At 42.3% G+C, this 19,839-nt stretch overlaps 1 protein-coding gene across 5 annotated transcripts in view; it reads left to right on the forward strand.

The window, feature by feature from the left end:
• The window catches only part of usp54a (ubiquitin specific peptidase 54a), a 78,458-nt gene that overhangs the window by 54,750 nt on the left and 3,869 nt on the right, over window positions 1–19,839 (forward strand). For 3 of the 5 annotated variants that reach the window (XM_074675403.1, XM_074675401.1, XM_074675402.1), the window contains exons 6-21: window positions 601–683; window positions 2,009–2,111; window positions 2,218–2,364; window positions 2,550–2,699; window positions 6,006–6,174; window positions 6,513–6,704; window positions 7,113–7,247; window positions 8,996–9,683; window positions 9,953–10,068; window positions 10,242–10,406; window positions 11,059–11,178; window positions 12,181–12,379; window positions 13,711–14,594; window positions 15,381–15,478; window positions 16,468–16,581; window positions 19,544–19,817. In XM_074675403.1, coding sequence (XP_074531504.1) covers window positions 601–683; window positions 2,009–2,111; window positions 2,218–2,364; window positions 2,550–2,699; window positions 6,006–6,174; window positions 6,513–6,704; window positions 7,113–7,247; window positions 8,996–9,683; window positions 9,953–10,068; window positions 10,242–10,406; window positions 11,059–11,178; window positions 12,181–12,379; window positions 13,711–14,594; window positions 15,381–15,478; window positions 16,468–16,581; window positions 19,544–19,817 — 3,637 coding nt within the window. The remainder of the gene's footprint in view (window positions 1–600; window positions 684–2,008; window positions 2,112–2,217; window positions 2,365–2,549; window positions 2,700–6,005; window positions 6,175–6,512; window positions 6,705–7,112; window positions 7,248–8,995; window positions 9,684–9,952; window positions 10,069–10,241; window positions 10,407–11,058; window positions 11,179–12,180; window positions 12,380–13,710; window positions 14,595–15,380; window positions 15,479–16,467; window positions 16,582–19,543; window positions 19,818–19,839) is intronic. The other 2 variants (XM_074675404.1, XM_074675405.1) reach the window with 2 other exon arrangements.

Consider the following 19,839-nt stretch of genomic DNA (forward strand, 5'->3'; position numbering starts at 1 on the left):
CTTTTAAAATAAAACAGATTGTGTCAAAACCAGTTTGTATTAAGCCTGACTATGATGATAAACAGACATAATGAGTGGAGCCAGACCAGAAGTCAAAAGGTTTGAGGTTTTACAGCCCAACATGAATGAAGAGAGACTCATCAATGGAGTGGGAACTCCTTGGTCTGTGACTCCAGCTGTCTCAGTTACGCTGCTTGTCGGACTGAACACGCAGCCGGGTTAGTTGACAAAAGCAAGCAAGAGGCAGCGCAATGGAGTCGCACTGCAGACGTATCTGGTGTATTTCAGGTGTAACCCCTCTTTAACTAATAAGATGCCACCTGAAAGTGATGTAGCTTTTGCAGATTGTAAAAACATGCATAATCTGTTCATTGTCTGTTAAACTGCAGCTGATTTTTTTTTTCTTAAGTTTTCTCAAATAAAACTTTCAGACTTTGAATTCATGGGCTTTAGTGTGCTAAGTTTTGTCCTCAGCAACCAACAGCAAAATACATCCTCCCTGCAGAAGCTGTGCCTGTCAGAGTCCATCTGTGTGTCCATAATAGAATAACAAGTAAAGAGTGTCAGACCCAGTGTTTACTGTGTCTTTGTGTGTTTCAGTGTGTGTGCAGTAGCTGTGGAGCATCCTCAGACCCACTGCCCTTCATTCAGATGGTCCACTACATCTCCACTACCTCCCTGTGGTAAGTCTGTGTATGTGTATGTGTGTGTGTGTGTGTGTGTGTGTGTGTGTGTGTGTGTGTGTGTGTGTGTGTGTGTGTGTGTGTGTGTGCCTGTCTGTTTTTCTGCGTGAAACTCTGTTGAGATCTCGTCTTGGAGAGCCAAGTTAAGGCCTCCTCTCCCCTACCCTCCACTCCCACTTCTTCGGTCGCTAGGTTACCCCTGAGGGTCACCAAGGCAACTAACTAACTGCTCTCTTTATCTTGGCGGTTGAGATGTTGCACATGCACACACTCTCACATACATACAGGTGATTCATTCTCCAAGAGGGGAAAAGGTGGGAAAGTGTGGGTGTGCCCATTCCTCCTAACTGATAAAAAACTTGTTGGTCTCATAACCGCCAAATGTTTCAGAAATATTAACAGGAAGCCTCCAAGAATGATCTCATCGAGCTGCTCTCACTCGTTAAATTTGACAGAAACAAAGACAAGTGCAGGGCAAGTAAACTTTCCTCCTTCCTTTGAAGTGAAGGCTCTGGCCATCGAAGCGAGCCGACCCTCTGCAGTGGTGTTAGTCAGTTTTTAACCTTGTCTTCAGCTGCTTTTGCTCCTTTGCCTGTGTCTGTTACTGTTTCTTCACAAACCCCTGGAGATATTTTTTAAGTGTATTTCTGTCTGATTTCTTAATCTGTTTTTTTGACATATCAGTTTACCTCTTACATGAATATGAACAAGGCTTAGATCAGATTAGATAACTTTATAAAGATGAGACTATTTTTTGGCACATTTTGTCCTGGGATCAGTTCAGTCATGAGACCACAATTTTTTATTGTCCTTGTTATTTATTCTTCTACCACTACCCAGATCTAGTCAGCTTAAAAAAAAGAAGAAATCCCTCATTCTGTGCTTCTTACCCATCAGTATCTGTACATATGCTTTAGGTAATTGTCATGTTTATGATACAGTTAATATGTCACAGTTGTGGTAGATAACAATAAGCTAATATCTTTCAGTATAGTCATAAATTATATTGTCTCTAATGGTCTAATGCTCTAATGAATTGTCTTAATTCTTCTCTAAAGGACTTATATGATTACAGACATGTCATCCAATTTTTTTTTAAGATAGTTTGAACATTTGTAGAAGCTTGTTTTAAAAAATGCAAAACACTTTTCTCTGCAATTAATGGATAAAAAAGTAGATAGATCCAAAGCACAACATGTAAATTAGTTTTTACGTAATTCAAACACTATATTTGAAACTGAGGTCTTTTTTTGGCTCAAATCTACAAAACGTAGGCAGTAAAAGGAGGCAGTAATCACATCCTGTCCACTTCATGTCTCCCTCAGTAACCAGGCAGTGAAGATGTTGGAGTCAAGAGAAAAAGCCACTCCAGGCATGTTTGGGGAACTTCTGCGAAACGCCAGCATGGGTGACCTACGCAGCTGTCCGGTGGGAGATTCAGCATTTATTTAACAAATCGCGTCACATATGATTTGCTTGTCTTATGGATTGCCACTGTTTCCAGCCAATGTTAACCTTTCCTTCCCTTGCTCAGAGTCAGTGTGGTCAGCAGCTCAGGATGGCTCGTGTCCTCCTCAACAGTCCAGAGATCATCACCATTGGTCTGGTCTGGGACTCAGATCACTCAGACCTTGCTGAAGATGTTATACACACTCTGGGAACCTGCCTGCGTCTGGGAGATGTAAGCCATGCCATGAACTCTTTTATATGAAATCTAGTGTAGGTAGAAAAGTTTTTTTATGATGTGTAAAGTTACTTCTGGAGCTCATATAGAGGTATAAGTCATAATCTCAGTCTCCTTAACTGCTAAATTGATCTAATAATGGCTCACTGTCCTCACTTCAACACGTCTTCTTCTCCCTGCAGTTGTTTTACAGGGTTACAGAGGAGAAGGCTCGTCAGTCAGAGCTCTACCTGGTGGGCATGGTGTGTTACTACGGGAAACACTACTCTACCTTCTTTTTCCAGACAAAGATCAGACGATGGATGTACTTTGATGATGCACATGTGAAGGAGGTATGTTCAGTCAGGAACTGTGTCACGCAGAGCTGCTCACAGTTCATTAATAAATGTTTTCAGGTAGCCAGAGTTGTACAGTGGTTGATCATGAACTGTGTATCTCTTGGTTGAAGCAAAGCTAGAACACCCCACTACTTTGATAAGAAATGAGCTGCAAAGAGATAATTAAAACATTTTCCTTTACTGTATTTCACAGCATTAACTTCTCAACATCCATATGGCACAAATACTAGGCCAATTACTTCAATGGCATTTAGTGCAATACAACCTACACAACATGGAAAGCAGCATGCTCCTATGACAACAAAATAGTGCATGTTCCATCCTTTTAAAATGAGGAAAAGTAATAAAACTGGACACCTGCTTTAGATTTTCCCCTATAAATGACTACTGTATTTACATAAGTTTATGAAGATTATACACTCAAAACAGCGACTGTCTGCCTACATGTTAGGCATGCTGCTGTGAAATCAATTTCTGTAAAAAAGTACTCATGTTTCCAACTATTTTTAAACTTACTCTTGTCAGAGTGCCACTGTCTCATACGCTCCATCCCAGCCATGACCCTGCATCTTCTCACTCTCTGGTCATGAACTTCCAGATTTAAGCTGATAGGACAAGCTCCATTCCACTCCCAATGTAAGACAGTGTTAATTTGTGGTCAGTGTAGGAAGTGCAACAATAAACAGGTAATGAATGAGAAATTCACTTCCAAATTGGACGGCCCTGAATTAGAGAATAAGAAGCTACTAGTTTGTTGGGAGCAAAATCATCAGCAATCAAAAGATGTAAAAGGCTGCAGAACACAGCTTCCAACACTAGGGGTGGCTAGATTATTTCAGTGTTTGTCCTCACAGGTAAAGAGTGCGTATATGTATATGGATGGGTGTGCCTGTGTGTGTGTGAGCATGCCAGTTTAAGGACAGGAAATGATGTCATGCTGTAGCCGGTGGTGTTTCTTTCCTGTCTATCCTAACCCTTCTCCTGTCTCCCTCTCTGACCTCTCCCTCTGTCCTTTCCCTGCCTCCATCTGGCTCTTTTTTAAACTTAGCTGAAATGTGTTTCACTCTTCATGCTCTGCTCTCTTTTCTCTCATTGCTGCACTCTAATAACAGAGCTGGAATGAGATATCACATTCCCTCGTTCCCTCTGTCCGTCTCTCTGCTGGTTGTAAAAACAAGGATATCCCTCCATTGTTTATCAGTACAGCTGGACAGAACCGAGGGTGTGGTCAGAGGACACACACACATACACACACACACAAACGTCCACTCATAGCTGACACTTTTTGCCCACACTGCACACTTTCTTTCTGTGTGTTTCTCTAGAACAAAAACACATTTTTCCTCGGTAGGTGGACAGGAAGCCTTTTGAATTTAGTGATGTCGCATTAGAAGGAGAGGAACTGGACATGAACGTGGACTTTGGGAAAATGGAGGAAAGGTTGGAATAACAGGACGGGAGGATTTCTGTCATACTAAAAGGACAAACAGAAAGAGAGCAGGAAACCTGATGAAGCAGGGCTTGGAGCGGCTCTGAACATTTCAGCTGCCATCACTGTTTTACCTGCGTGGCTGTGTTTTCAGGGGGAACTAGACGTGCTCACTGTGACTGGTAAATTCAAAAATAGCTTCTTTAAGACTTCTGTGGATGATTTAATGTTAAAAAATTTTTTTAAAGATGAGAGTATCTGCTATACCTGAAGATTTGGAGAGGCTGACTATAGAGTATAGTGTTGGAGGTTGGTTTATGAAGTTAGCTTTTGAGCTGACTTTTGAGTTTCTGTAGGTTAAGACTCAACATTTTAAACAAAGATTTTAAAAAAGAATTGATTGGAAAATGACATTCTGTCGCCTGACCTACTGATCTCACACAACAGTTATGATTATCAGGATGCTTGACATAATAATACTGCCGTTTCTAAAGTATCCTGAGGACACAAGGTGGTCTTTAAGATAGAACTGAACAGTGTCTTTAGTTCAATCCTAGCATGAAAATAATGTCAGGCTGGGTGCTGAGCTGCTGCTAACATTAGCCTAATGAGTGTGTAGGTGTTCCTCAGGTCTTAGTTTCATTTAATTAATTGTCCTGTGAAGTAAAATTGATGTGAAGCAAAAATGCTGATTCAGTCTAAAGCCCTTCAGCAAAGCTTCAGACTTCAACTTAGGCTACCATCACATTAACTTTGGCTCAGCTAATTTTAGGATAACATGCAATCAAACTATTAGATCCCTCGTCCTGTTGTATTAAAACTTTCTCTTTCAGATTTTAGAAAAGATGTTCACAAGTATGTGCTGATGAGAAGATGCTCATCAAGAACAGCAATTCATGTTACCTAGTAGGTTTCCATCTGCCCATCCATCCATTAGCCAGCCGTGGATCCATCCATCTGTTTGCTGGAGGGAAGGCTCCAGATTCTGGCCATGAGACAAAGGACCAACTCTTGAATAGATTCTGGAGAGTGTAGTTCATCCAGTCCACTGTGTTTTGTGTACCTACAGAAGGACTATGATTCTGGCCTGTGGGGCATCTTGCTGGCTGTTACTGTGTGAAATTCAGGAGCTGTGGTTACAAACCATGCAGCCCCTGCATGACTAAAGTGAGAACCGTTAGTGGTTTACAGCCTTGCTTTTAGATGTGCAAGAGCAAAAAGTGTTGCTCAAAGGCTTGTGAGGGAGTGGGTTTGTTGGCCATCCCTCTACACTGGACTAGGGGTGCACCGATCACTATTTTCTGGCCAATCACCGATCTTTAAAAAGCCTGACCTGCCGATACCGATTTGGGCTGATACCAATTATTATTATTTTTTAATAACTGACAGCATATACCTTCAGGGTTCCAATCTTATTTTATTGAAAATCATTGAACAATACCTGTGAAACAATAAAATCTTTTATGTTTTAATTTAAACAACCAATAAAGTGTCCTGAGTTTTAGGTCTCAGACCAAAAAGCAACAAAGGCCTTCCCTGTAGTTTATAAGATCAGTTTCATATGTAAGGATTGGCTGATCACGATCCCTGATCACTGATCACTGGTCCCCCAAAATTAAGGTAATCAGCACCTATCGATAAGCTGCTGCATGTCTACACTGGACACTTAACATGCTACAATGCTAAAAGATGGGTTGGTACAATGCTTATACCAATCTTCATCAGCTTGAGGTTGAGAGATTACCGTTGTTTGTGTAACTGTCCTCTCACCAGAAGTTGTGGGCGTGTTTCTTCATCTTATTCTTCAAAGAATTCTCCTTGTCTTTATCTTTAGTGATCATCTCCCTTTTGTTCTTGTCACTCTTCTGCAGATTGGTCCCAAGTGGAAGGACGTAGTCTCACGCTGCATTAAGGGCCATTACCAGCCTCTGCTGCTGCTGTACGCCGACCCCCGTGGGACTCCAGTGTCAGTGCAGGATCTGCCCTCACGCTTTGATCTCCAACAGCTCAACAAGGCCTGTTACGACAGCGAAGACTCGGGTAACTACAACACAGCTAGGAGTCGTAGTAGTAGCACAACAGCAAACATTCAGGTAACTAAACCAGACTGAGTCGTGCTTGTTGTAGTCATGGTAGTTCTATGGCAGACGAAGCTGAGGTAACTCAGAGACAGCTAACAGTTGGAGAAGTAGTTAAAGTAGTGGGTGTTGTGGCTGTTGTAGTAGACCCAGAAGTCTTAGTTCTTGTAGTAACAGAGATTTTAAGACCAGTCTAGGATGTTCTATATTTGTATGTACTGTGTGTGTTTGAGCACAAGGACATTTCCACTGACGCCCCAACCTGTGTACTAACCCCATCCCCTGCACCCCCCCAACCAGGCCGCGAGCAGTCTATCTCCAGCGACACTCGCACCGATTCGTCGACGGAGAGCTACTCGTACCGACAGCCCTCCCACTCACACCATGAGTCCCTGGCCAGTCACTACTCCTCTGACTCCCAGGGAACAGTCATCTGCATCGAGCGCCCAGATGGACCCTTGCACACCTCGCTCTGCAGCCTGGATACCATAGGTGGGTAGCTGCAGGGGCATGAGACATCTCTGCAGATGACTGTAGAAGGCCTCAGTTAGCAGAAGAAGCATTGTGCAGTTTAATGCCATGATGACTGTAAGAGGTTTTCAACTGACCAACTGCGTTAAAAAATACAGTGAGCTGATTTATTTGGAATTCAAGTGCAAATGCAAAATCTTGAAGATCTTACAGATTTAACGACTAAAAGGGCCAAGTCCCAATTTAACTTTACCTTTAGACTAAATCATTTTATAATATTCTAAACAATATTTGCATCTGAGAATCATCGACTTAGAGTGACCCTGCTGTGTAGCCCATCAGAATCTGTCATTCATCCTCTTTTTCTGTCATTGTGTGGAGCAATGTGGTGACCATGCTGTAATCATCGACATGCTTTTTGTTGCTAAGGCCACGTGACCGACAGTGAGCAGCACCAATCTCTGAGGAAGGGAGGCGGGGCCGGGGATAGGAGGCGGAGCTCTAGCCGCCACCGGCGATCTAAACCTGACACCGAAGCCTCGTCAGCCGGTTACCACAGCGAGGGTAGGGATTTGTGCAAATTTAGGGGCTGGGGAATTGGGGCAAAAGAAAACACGTCCTTTGGGGGAACGAGGAAAATGACCAGAAATTCATCAAATTTTAATTTCCTAAGTTGCAACGGTAAAGATACACGGGCAACTTCAAGTAAATGAAAATACATTTTGATGACTGGCTATAGTGCCAGTGGGTGTCAGGCGATTTGCAAAAGCAACAACACGAATGCAAACCCCACAACACAGCGGAAGTACAGCCACAACGAGAGTTAAAAGAGTAGTTATCCCAATGGACACAGAAAAGTTGCAAAACTAAGTAAATTATTATCTTTTTTATCTCCAGCAATGATAAATACAGCTTTATAGGGCTCTTACCTTGAAATATCCTTAGTAGTACTTATATTTCTTTATTTACATTTATAATTAGCTTTTAGAATCAATAATGTTAGCATTAAGGCTATATTAATCATAGCTGAGGAAAAAAAATAAAAAAAAAATCATTTACTTCACAACTTTTCTGTGTCCGTTAGAATAACTTCCGTTGTGTTGTGGCTTTTTGCATATTTTTTGTTACGTCTAAATTTGTGTTGTTGCTTTTGCACCTACCAGCCACCGTAGTTTGCAAATCATTTTACCCTAAATTTGTTTGAAAGTAGTTAACTGACAACTGCTCAAAAGTTACTTTATATTTTTTCCTTTTTTTTCTTTTTCTTTTTTTCTTTTTTTGTTGGAGAATTGTATTTGATTGTAAATTTAATAAAAGCATCACATTACAAAGAGTTGGGAAGGGGAGAAAAAGAATGAAAAGGCAAAGTAGTGCAAAAATGAACTCTTTTAAGAAAAAAAATCATCATAAATGAGGCTTATTTGCAACAGGTCATTTACATGACTGGGTAAAAAAAAGGTATTAGAGAGGAAAGTATGATCCATACATACTGATGACCCAGGAGTCTTATTTGGAGGTCTTGAACAGGTGAACTCTGTTATAAAGAGAGGCATTGCTTTGCTTGTTATGAGTGCAACAACATACTTTTCTCACTTTCTGGGCTGCAAAACATTTTTTGATTAAAACTGGAATAAACCAGGCTGAGCAATAGCTAAACAAAACTTTACTAACACATTAACGGAACAGAATCAGTGAAGAGATCAGAGAAAAACTGTGTCAGCAGGAGGCGACAAACTTGATACAAGCAGAAGTTCCTCACAGGAGCTTTAAACTGTCAAGATTTAGGGTAAAGGCTAATTTAAAGACATATTCATCTTAGATTCAAAGACTATAATGAAAGAAATAAACAGACATGCTTGTTATTAACAAAATGTATCAAAGTGATCTTCTAATCATCCCAAAAGTTGGTTGAATGACCAAAAGTTACTCTAATTTTTTTTTTTTAGTTAATGTCACAAAGTTAACCTGTGAGTGTGATTTTCCTTATTTTCAAAGCAGCAAACAGTACTGTTAAAGTCAAGTCTTTTAGATCAGAAACAACCGGGAAACAGAATAACTTGGAGCATGGACAGAATACTTAGTTATACCTTAAAACTAATGCTAGTAGAGAAAGATGACTGAGCTGCTAATATCATTTATTAAGTTGCGACTCATTAAATCATTCTTTCTCTTTCATTTTTTCTGCCTCTTTGATGGGACTTCCTCTTTTTGTACTCACTTACCTGCTGTCAACTTTTCCCTTCTGCTTCCCCTCATTTAATACATCTGTCCTTCCTTTTCTTCCTCTTGTCTTCCCTTTTCCCTTCTAACAGGAGAGACTTTAAAGGAGAAGAAAGTACCTCGTCACCTCCCCAAAGCTTCCTCCTCCTTCTCATCTTCAACTAGTCGCCTGAGAGATTTAAGAGAGACCATGAGCAACATCATTCACAACCGGCCCCTCTCTTCCTCTTCCTCCTCCTCTTTACCTGCTGCTGTACTCTCTGAGATCACCTCCTCCACCAACAACCACCACCATCCTGTCAGTGCCACTGCTCCCTGCTCCTCCTTCAGTAAACCCCAGGACTGGGAGGCTGACAGCACCAGCAGCGAGTCCAAGTCCAGCTGCTCAGGAGGAGCTGGGCCAGGGAGGTACCGGCCGGCATGGAGGCCACGTAGGGAGGCTCTTAACATTGACAGTATCTTCAACAGGGAGAGGCGAAGGCAGGCAGGGTACAGTCCACTTGGAGCCTCTCTGCTGGATGAAGGTGGAGCTTCAACTGCTGGAGGAGCAAACTCTTCCTTACCAGGCCAGCAGGCTGTGATGTCTGCCAGGCCCGGTTCTTCCTGGACTCTACCAACCTCCTCCAGCAGCCGCAGAGGAGCTGGAGACATGCCAGGAGCTGAGCTGCCTCCCCCTCCTCCCCCTCCTCCCAGGCTGATCCAGAGGATGGAGAGTGGCTATGAGAGCAGTGAGAGGAACAGCAGCAGCCCGGTCAGTCTGGATCTGAATGTGGGAGACAGGTGAGCGCACACAACACAGACTCATACATGTCTTTTACTAGCCGGAGAAATATGTTCTAAAACTTTCATCAGTGTTAATAAGTGATGACTAAACACTAAATTACACCCAGTAGCGTCCAAATATTTCTTTCTCAAAATGCTGCTTCTGCCCTCTCTTTGAAGAACGGTGGCACTGAAAAGAGATCGGCTTTGGGACTGATACTTATTTTAATAATAAACAGCATTAGTAAGCATTCCCACCTACCGATTCCTTTTTGTCTCTTTTTCAGGGAGTGTGTTGTGAAGAAGGCTTCGTCTTCCTCTTCCTCCACTGGACCATCATGGAAGAACTCAAGGTCAAAAAGCAGTGGAGCTCTGCTGCAGGAGCTCAGCTCGACCAGTTTGGGTGAGACATGTTTCTGTGTACATGTGCTGATGTTTGAGCTGGAGGTGTGTTCAGATATAAAGTTTTCACTTGAGTTTACATTGTGATGTCAACTCCATGGTGAAGACTGATCTGTGTGTGTTAAAATAAGTCCATACCAGCCATTCACAGTGTGCGTTTCTGTGTCTGACTAGCACCCCCTGCAGGCCGTAGCGAGCTGGATGAGTTGCAGGAGGAGGTACAGAAAAGAGCGAGGGAGGAGGAGCAGCAAAGACGGCAGGAGAAGGAGAGGGAGGCGGCCTTGGGCTTTAACCCCCGACCCAGCAAGTACCTGGACCTGGACCAGCTGCAGATCCAGGGTAAACACATCTGTGCACAGACACATAAACACAGCTACAGCAGGTTAATGGCTACTATCAGAGCAAATGCACAGATAACATCTTGTAAAATAGATTAAAGTAATTTGATTGAGAAAAAACAGATGAATATGTCTGATGGATTTGACTGGAGCTGGAGAAACTTCCACTACAAAACCGACAAATGAAAAACTTTTAAAGAGTGCAAATGTGTGTGTTTTGTTTGTGTGTGTCTTTGTGTGTGTGTGTTTGTTGTGTTACACTACTGGAATAATCCTCATTGGGCTGCTGAAAGAGCCCAGCTCAGCAGCCAGACAAAAGACAGAATGAGCTACCCTGCAGTGAATGGTGTGTGAATGTGCATCATGTTGTTGGTTGTGCTGAGGCCTTCAGAGAGTCATGTAAAGGTTGTTTTAACAAACAAAACTGTGTCTCTGTGATGCTACCATACACTTTAGATTACAGTCTGGGCCTGCTTTAAGTGAACATGATGTGTTTTGACACATTTTCTTGGTGCCAATAATCAGAGATACCTTTAAAAAGTATGACATTTAATCTGATGACTCAAAAAAAAAAATATGACCAAGTCTTTGCTTATTGTCAGACCTCAAATGCAGAATCACAAAGTGTGGGTGTTTGTGTGTTGTTGCTGCAGGTAAAGGTGACAACTTTGAGCGTTGTGTATCAGAGGCGGAGCTCCTGCTTGACCAGTCGGTGCGTTTGGAGCAGGCGGGTGAAGTTGCCGCGGCACTGTCAGCTGTCAACGAAGCAGTCTGTAAGCTCCTCCCACTCTTACCCCTGACATTACCATCTTACCTCAGCAAACACACTCATACACAAACCATATGCACACACTCTTTGTCTATTACATTTTAAGATAGATTCACTTTCAATAAGGTCATCTTGCTACCGCCCACCAACCCTCTGCTCAGTTGCTAGTGGCAACTACAGGCTTTACAGTGGCCTGCTAAAAACTGACATTAACAACTGAGAAAAATGTGTGTGTCACTCTAGATTCACACACACACACACACACTGGTCATTTGTCTCCACATCTCTTTTTCTTTCATTTTTTTTTTTATTTGTCAGTTATACTCGGACATACACACACAAATACACACAAACACACAAAAGCTCTGCCTTGTCCAGCATCCAGCACTGAGTGGTACAACACAAACTTCTCTGTCACCTGTTACCCCCTTGACAACATGATTGATTGTCAAAAACAGACAAAAACAGATGAAATACAAGGAGTTCTTTGATAGGTAGAAGACAAAATGAAATTAACACATGGGATGTTGAAAGGGAAACATCAGGATGAGAAGAAATCTAGTAAGTAAACCCAGTAGATCTAAAGTTTAATCTTCAAATTAGAGACTTTAAGGGTGAAACTAGTAAGCATTCAGATCATCAGGAAAAAGTGGGAGAATGCTTTTTGTGAAAGTCACTGTGGCCAGACATTTTTGGTTTAGTTATTGTTTGAAGTTGTGTTTTGTCTCAATTTAATTTCAACATTTCATTTTTGAGATCCATACCTGGGTTATTGATCTGTCAGTGCTGCTATTTCCCATACTGTCCATTCCATAATAAAGACACACATCATCATGTCTAGTGTTAAGTTTTTTGGGTGTATATATGATTTTAAAGATTTTGCATGAAATCATCACAAGTTAATTTCTACATCTTTCTTTTCTTTTTTTCCTCATTTTATTGTTTTCTCTTTTTTATTTTTTTTTCTGTTGCTTTTTTTTTCTGTTGAAATGTGATCTGGCTGCAGCCAAACTACAGCTGGTGGCAGCTGAGAGTGGAGCTAGTAGTCACAGTCGACTGCAGCGCTGCATGAGGAGAGCCCGCAGTCTGCAGCAACGCATGCAAATGCAACAGCAGCAGCAGCATCAGCAGCAGGACTCAGATGCAGGCACACAACAACCAGTGCAACAACAGGAGGAGGGGCAGCAGCTCCAGGAACAGCCCAGGTACCACCTGCTCAACCAATCACAAGTCTTGAAATAGCATTAGTACACAATATTTTAGTTATGTTAGCCTTGACTTATCCTTTATAAGTGTTGTCAAATGAAGCTCATTAAACTCTGGAAAGCACTTAGTGGTAAATCTTATACCTTTTTAACTTGGACACATGCTGTGCTGCTGTGGTGTGTGGTCAGCTCTCTTGCAGCAGGTTGTCAGCTTTGGATTGTGAACCTTTGTCTAAGTTTGGATGCAGGGGTAGACTGTATAAAGAGTGGACAGCGTGGCTCCGCCATTTACTGTTGTACAATTTTGTAGCCAAAATACCCCCGTCACAGGCGCAGCCATTGGTAGCAGTTGTGCAGCCAGAGTCTGCGCAGTAAAGACAGTGAGGGATTCTGGGAGAATCTGAGTGGAGCTGGGTGACAAAAATGATAATTTTTTTTTTCTTTTGTGAGTCTAATCTCTTCTTGGCTGTACCTCCTGACATATTTTACAATCCCAGAAAAATACACAAGAACAGCAGCTGTCAATCATCGTTAACCGGGACGTAAAACCTTGTTTTTAATCTCTTAATATAACTACTGGAAATGAAACTTTTCAGGAAAAAGACGACTTGAATACAAGACAGCCAAATGATATCTTCAAATCACCACAACAGGAACATTTCTGCGAGGTGCATTAATTTTTTAAAGTTTGACCACAGTCCATCTCTAATGGCTGGAGAGTTAGATTTTTTGACCTATACTGTAGTCACTCACTAAAGGGAGCAGTTTTTGTGGCAACCTCACTTCAAGCCGAGCAAGATGACATCCATTTTTTTTAACAACTGGTTTGCAGGACTCTTGACTTATAACCAGTGTTGATTTTAGGTCTCAAAGAAAATGTAAAAACTCCTCAAATAATAAAAGTTTCATCACTGGATGGATCATTTTGCCAAAAGCTGGAATCGACCTCAGCCAGTCAAACTAAGGTGCATCTACAGACACGATGACTCACATATGATAAACAGTTTACAGAGTTAGGGAAGACATCTAACTAATCCATTCAGAGAGGGAATCTTAGCGGGAGATCATTGACACCAACAGAAATCACACCCACATACTACCTCTGACGCGTACAGCGAGGCACAAACATACACACTCAAATGACACCATCTGCTCTGAATATACTGTATTCTCACCCTGACACACACACACACACAGACACACACACACACACACACACACACACACACACACACACACACACACACACACACACACACACACACACACACACACACACACACACACACACACTTCCTTACTCACCTCTTTCCCTTCTCCTCTCTCTGCAGTGAAAAGCCTCTCCCGCTCCAAATACTTCTGACAGAGAGACAAGGGGACCAATCAGCTGCCAGTCTGGACCAGCAGGCCACGCCTCTCTCTCCCCGCTTTATTAAGCCCCTCCCTCCTGGCTCAGCTGACTCCAGCAACGGGGCCCTTGCACATTCATTCAGGGAAGAGAGCAGGACCAGGGGCCCCTGCTCCGGATATGGGAAACCCCTTAGTTACACCAGCTCTCTCCCGGCTCTGTATGTGGAGCCCTTGGAGCAGAGCAACCTGGAAAACTTGGCTCCACCCACTCCACCCGAGAAGGTGGACCACCCAGCATCATGGATTAGATCACCCCCTGTCTCCATCCCCGCAAGTGAATCTTCTCAAACCAGGCCGCACTCACTGACCCCATCACCTGTTAGCTCCACTGACAGGTGTCGTCTGAACCTGAAGGACGAGAGTTTTGTTGCACACCCACAGACCAAGCCCTCCCACACCTCCAGACTGGCCCAGCCTCCTTCCCCTAACACAACCAGAAACTGGTCCTGCCTACACGTGGATCAGTCTGATGTTGTTGATTCCCCCAGTGATCCACCTGTTAGTTCCTCCACTTACTCCCCACCAGCATCCCCCTCAAGCACGCCCTCACTGCCTGCAAGCCAGCCCGCTCCCCCTTTCCCCTCCCTGCTCCCCAATCAGGACTTGAGAGCAGCACTCCCTGTGGAGCGCTGGGCTGAGAATGTCAACAGATACTATGGCTCCCAGAATGCAACAGGAGGAGTGGGAGTGACGCCTGATGAGGAGCTGTCAGAGCTGGACTCTCTGTACCAGGCCAGTTTGCTGGCTCCCAGCATGCACCGGTGCAGCCGAGGAGTCAGTCCTCTGCCCAACAACAGCAAACCTGGTAAGAGTCTGGAACAGAAAACAGAGCGCCCACAGAAACATTTTGATCACACTGTAAATTTGAACATGTCTTCATTGTTTGGTAGTTTAAAGGAACAGTACGTAGAAATGAGCTTATTTTGCAATGTCTAGCTGACTAAGTCTCAACTGTCATGTTTCCTTGCACAGTCGAGCAACAAAGTCTTTAAGGGACAAGAAGCTCCTGTGATGTATAAAAGTGTGATCCTCCATTAGTTTGTCGTTTCATCAACTTTTTCTACAGTTAACAATAACTATTCTGCATTTTAAATGCACACTCACCAAGGACAACAAAGTTACTAGTTTGTCCATTCTGTGCCACAAACAAAACCATGTGAGGGGACCCCTCCTACAGAAATAAAGAAAGGCTCATGCTAAGTTAACAATTTTTTTTTTATATTCATGTGATTATGGATTAATTTGAACAATTATATTCATTTTCTACCAAGTGTCTTCTGATAAATGCAACGACTTTGATAAATGCCATGATACCTGTGACATTTCCTAGTGAAGAGGGCAAAGTGTAGGGTGACTTAATAATGAGAGTACGAGCATTAATCAGAACAGCACACATAGGTAGCTAGAAATAGATAAAAACATCTCTACAGTAACCTCATATGTGAAATGGAAATGTGTTGTGAAAACAGGTGTGTAGAAGAGACACTTTGATTAACTGGATCCTCAGTCCTTGTTTGTAAAGGGTAAAAACTGTTTCTACCACTGCTGATAATGTTTGTGTGTGTCTGTGTTTTTGTGTGTGTCTGTGTAGGTGCGAGGAGGATGCTGTCAGGACTTGGACGTTCAAAAACACCAACAGCTGAGATCGAAAGATACGCCTACAGCACACCAGTTACACCTACTCATAAGGTACGGCTGACTCAGAGTGTGTGTTTGTGTGTTTTACTTTTTTTTTAAGCTACAGTACGTCATGTGGTGGGATGCTCAAAGCAGTTCCTCAAATGTCTAATAACCCTCGAAATAATCTCAAATCCTGCACGTCCCTCTGTGGTCTTGTTTGGGACTTCAGAATGAATAGGATCCAGGTCTTGCAGCAGTTGAACATGTGTGGTTTAATGGGTTTATTTTACTTGTAGTTTTGATTTAATTATGAAATCACAGGACAAATTAACAAACCTATAGGTTTTTGAAAACTGTTCTTGTAAAGTGGTTGCTCACTGCAAAAACTAAATTCTAAACAAGTTTTGTCTTTTTTTTAAATCAAAATTGTCTTTTTGAGCAACAGAACAACATCATCTCACAGATCCTAAAATCTGTCTTATTTCAAGATGTTAAAACACAAAATAAGTTCCTGAACAAGTGTTGATTTTAAAATCTCAAGACTTATCCAGACTTGTCAGGTGAATTTAAGTGTATTTAGATTATTTCTCACTGAAAACAAGACATAAGCACATGCAAAGACTTCACTTTTAACAGTGTCATAACTGTAAGTGTGCACATACAGTGATGCTGTTCAGAAATGTTTTGAATGCCTGAAAAACAAAAACAAGAAGAAAGAAAAACACTTGATGACACATACACATATGAATATCTGACTCACCAGGGTCTGAGATGCACTGCCTCCTGTTAAGCCAATCAGATGAATCCTCAGTAAGCTGTCCGCTACATGTACTCACCTTCTGCTTCATACTTGTACACACCTACATAATATAATGTGCTCAGTTCAATATTTGTGAATTCCACCTCAAAGTTTCCTCTCAGTATTCATTTAACTATCACATCCCAGGGTTCCTTCTAGTGACACAAGACGAGCAGCCAAACCTTCTACAGTGTATTCTAAGGGTAACTCATCAAAGTCCTCTGTACTAACATGATGCTAACCTCTGTCCTCTGTGCAGCCAGCAGGTGAGGACGAGAACTACAGCGCAGAAAACCTGAGACGCATCGCCCGCAGCCTGAGTGGAACTGTTGTGGGGTCACGACCCCAGAACTTTGGCCCCTCTCGCAGCTGTGTAGGTCAAACACACACTCACACCCACATACTGTTGTAATGTGGCAGTGTTACATGGGATAACTGAGCTGTCTGCGTGTCCTGTTAGCTGGTTAATGAACCCCTTGCTGCCACCCGGTGTGTAATAGTTACTACTGCATTCACGGTTGGTTTTGACTTATTTCTGCATCTCTGGTAGAGGAACAATTTCTGTTAAACCTCTCACTCTTATAACATTCTTCCTTTGATTTCCCCCTTTAAAACAATCTATTTTATTTCTTTGAGGCAATACTAACAATAATAAATAAATCAGCTGCACAGCTGAACTGACTGACAGGCGGGTTCACTATAGTTGCTAGCATAGGGACTCAGAGCCACCTCTATTCTGCCTCTTCCTCACACAGTCAAAGTAAGGTTAAGTTGAGTTTCAATAGTTTTTTTAAATATGGCACCAGATAACGGTAGGCTTCAAACCTCTGCTTCAGAAACAGATGTACATCTACGTCCACTTTTTATACAGTTTATGGTGATAACCTATGGCAGCTCCTTTGTGTTGGCTGTGTTGGCTACTTGTTGGACCCTAGCTGTACAGTAAATCAGTCTTGAGCTCAGAAATAAACCTCACTTTGGCTAAATAATGAATAGGTTTGACATGGACCCATGCTGCATCATTTCTCAGCCACACACTGTCAGTAGCTGCTGATATTTAGCACTGCTCATATTTAAACAGTGTGGGAAAGCCTGTGAACTGCTTAGCTCTACAGCTGTAAAGGTTTCTATGTGAGCCCAAAGCAGCAGCCCACATTTCTGCACAGAACCTGTTTCTCTCTCTTCTCTGTTGCCGCTGGCGTTCAGCCATCATGTATTCAGCCCTCAGGAATCGCCTCAGGCCAGCGCATTAAAGATTGATCACTGATTTAGTTCTTCCATTAAGCTTTTAACCTTAGCACTCTCTGCCTGATCTGAACTGACAGTCGAGGTCTGACTGTGGATACCTCTGTCAAATCCTCCCGGCTCCACCATCTGCAGAAGGAATTTCAATGTTTGACTTCAAGCAGAGGGCTTTCCTCTCCAGCTAAGCGCTGATTGTGTCTGAGGCACAGCTACATCCCTCACTGAAACATTACATCCCACACAGGGAGGAGTTTCTTGGTAAGAGAAGGTGAACTCAGACCTGTCGTCAATAATCCTCATTTATAATTTAACTTAAATAGAGAGGAATCTTCTCTACACATGAAGAACACTAAAGCATTTCTACCATCAGCAACACTTCTCAGGATTTCACCCTTCAGTGACGTCTGATTGATAGTCATTCACTGCTGGTGCCTACAAATAAAGACCTGATGCTCCTCATTTCCTTCTCATTCTCATGTATTACCAAGATCATTTAAAAACTCTGACTCTAATTCAACTCCCTTGCCAATATCAACCTCAAATTTGACTCCCAAGTAGGGATGGGAATCAAAAACCGGTTCCTGGAGAGAATCGATAAGAAATGTTTCCATCCATCAATATCGTTAGCCTTTGTGCTTAACAATTCCCTTATCAATTCTTTACATTGTGCCGGAGCCACTGGGCCTTAAGTCGACTAGTCTGCTGCAGCTATCTTAGCTTAGCAGTTAGATAATGTTTCCCAAGAAAACTCTGATCCAGTATTTTTAGCTTGACGTTTTACTGAAGAACTGACTTTATAAAAAATGTACCTTACTCTCTCTCAGGAGATTCATATTCAGTACATTCAGAATGGTATAAATCACCTTATTTACCAAAATAACAAAATAGCGCAAGCTTGAAGCTAACATATATGGGAAACTGCATTGAAATGCTAGCAGTTAGCATACATCAGTATAACTTCAGCTTCAGAATAGAATTTCAACTTTCATCACAGAAACATGTCACATCAACTCTTTGTAAAAAATACTGAGAATTTTCAATTTCATATCAAAAAACAGGCAATTGAAAGGCTCATGGCTGACTTCATAACTACAGAAAGCTTCCAAACAACTCAAACCACTGCTATAACCACTTTGAGACACTAGATGGCCTACTGAATTATTAATATATTACAACACAGGACATCAGCGTCACATTGTGTGAAATTTTTACCTGTTTCTGTGTAGAAAATATCCAGACAGGGACAAATTACAGCTTATTCACTTACACTTTAAACTCAATTAAATGTTATTGTCACAGAAAACCTGTAAAGCTACTTTTTGTACCAAGAAAATTCACAACAGGAATTGATAAGGGAATCGATCAATAATCAGATCGATAAGCAGAATCGATAAGGGCATCAGTATTGACAATCTTATCAATTCCCAACCCTAACCCCAAGGTCCCGAATTCAACATTCCCATCTGTATTTGTCTGATCATAAGAAGAAGACAACACAATAAGAAGAATTTTTACCAAGTCCAAGTGTCTTCAGTGAAATCATCTGCATGCAAACAACATGAAAGTCTTCTCTAACACACAACATGACCAGTAGTGTCCATTGCATTTAGTCAACTACACAATAACAGGCTACTAACTTAACTAACTGGTACCAGAACTATGAGCTGGTTAACTTAGTCTGAGCTTTTACAGATTTTAGTTAAATACCTGAAATGAGCCAAATTCTCTCGACAGATGGTGGAGACCAAAACACAGCTACAAAACAGAAAATCTGTACTATGTTGTCATCGTAAAAGGAAAACTTGTATCGATAGGATACAAGGTTCTTGTTTTCTGTGTGATCTCTCATCTTTCATGTTTCCCCAACATCATATTTAAATGTTTTTTATGTTCCTGTTTTTTTTTCTTGTTTATTCTCTCATCTCTGACCCTCTCTTGATTTCTTTTATCTTTGCTTTTACTCACACCTCATGAATTTATTTCCCATTTTTGTCCTTATTCATTTCAATTATTTGTTTCTTTGTTTTTAACCACATTTTCTCATCTTCCTCTGTTGCCTCCATCTTTTCCACCTCCTTCTCAATCTGAAGGACGCCACTCTGCCCAGACCCCTCCATAGACACGTCGACCATCCCTCCTCCTCCTCCTCCTCCCTCCTCCGTCGCCCCAGCACTTCCTCCCTTCACCTCCCCTCCTCCTCCTCTTCCTCCTCCAACTCCTTCACAGCAGATCACTCCCACCACCACCTCCAACACCACCAACCCCGACACCACGGCCCCTCAGCTCCTGCACCTCCTCCACAGCACCCCCCCACGCAGACATCACGGCCCCTGAGCTCAGGCCTCTCCTCCAGGGGACACTCAGGTAACCTGCTGGCCCACCACCT

This window comes from Halichoeres trimaculatus, unplaced genomic scaffold (assembly GCF_033239565.1).
Source record: "Halichoeres trimaculatus isolate MK-OKI-2021-1 unplaced genomic scaffold, fHalTri1.1 fHalTri1_scaffold_8, whole genome shotgun sequence".
NCBI lineage: Eukaryota > Metazoa > Chordata > Actinopteri > Labriformes > Labridae > Halichoeres > Halichoeres trimaculatus.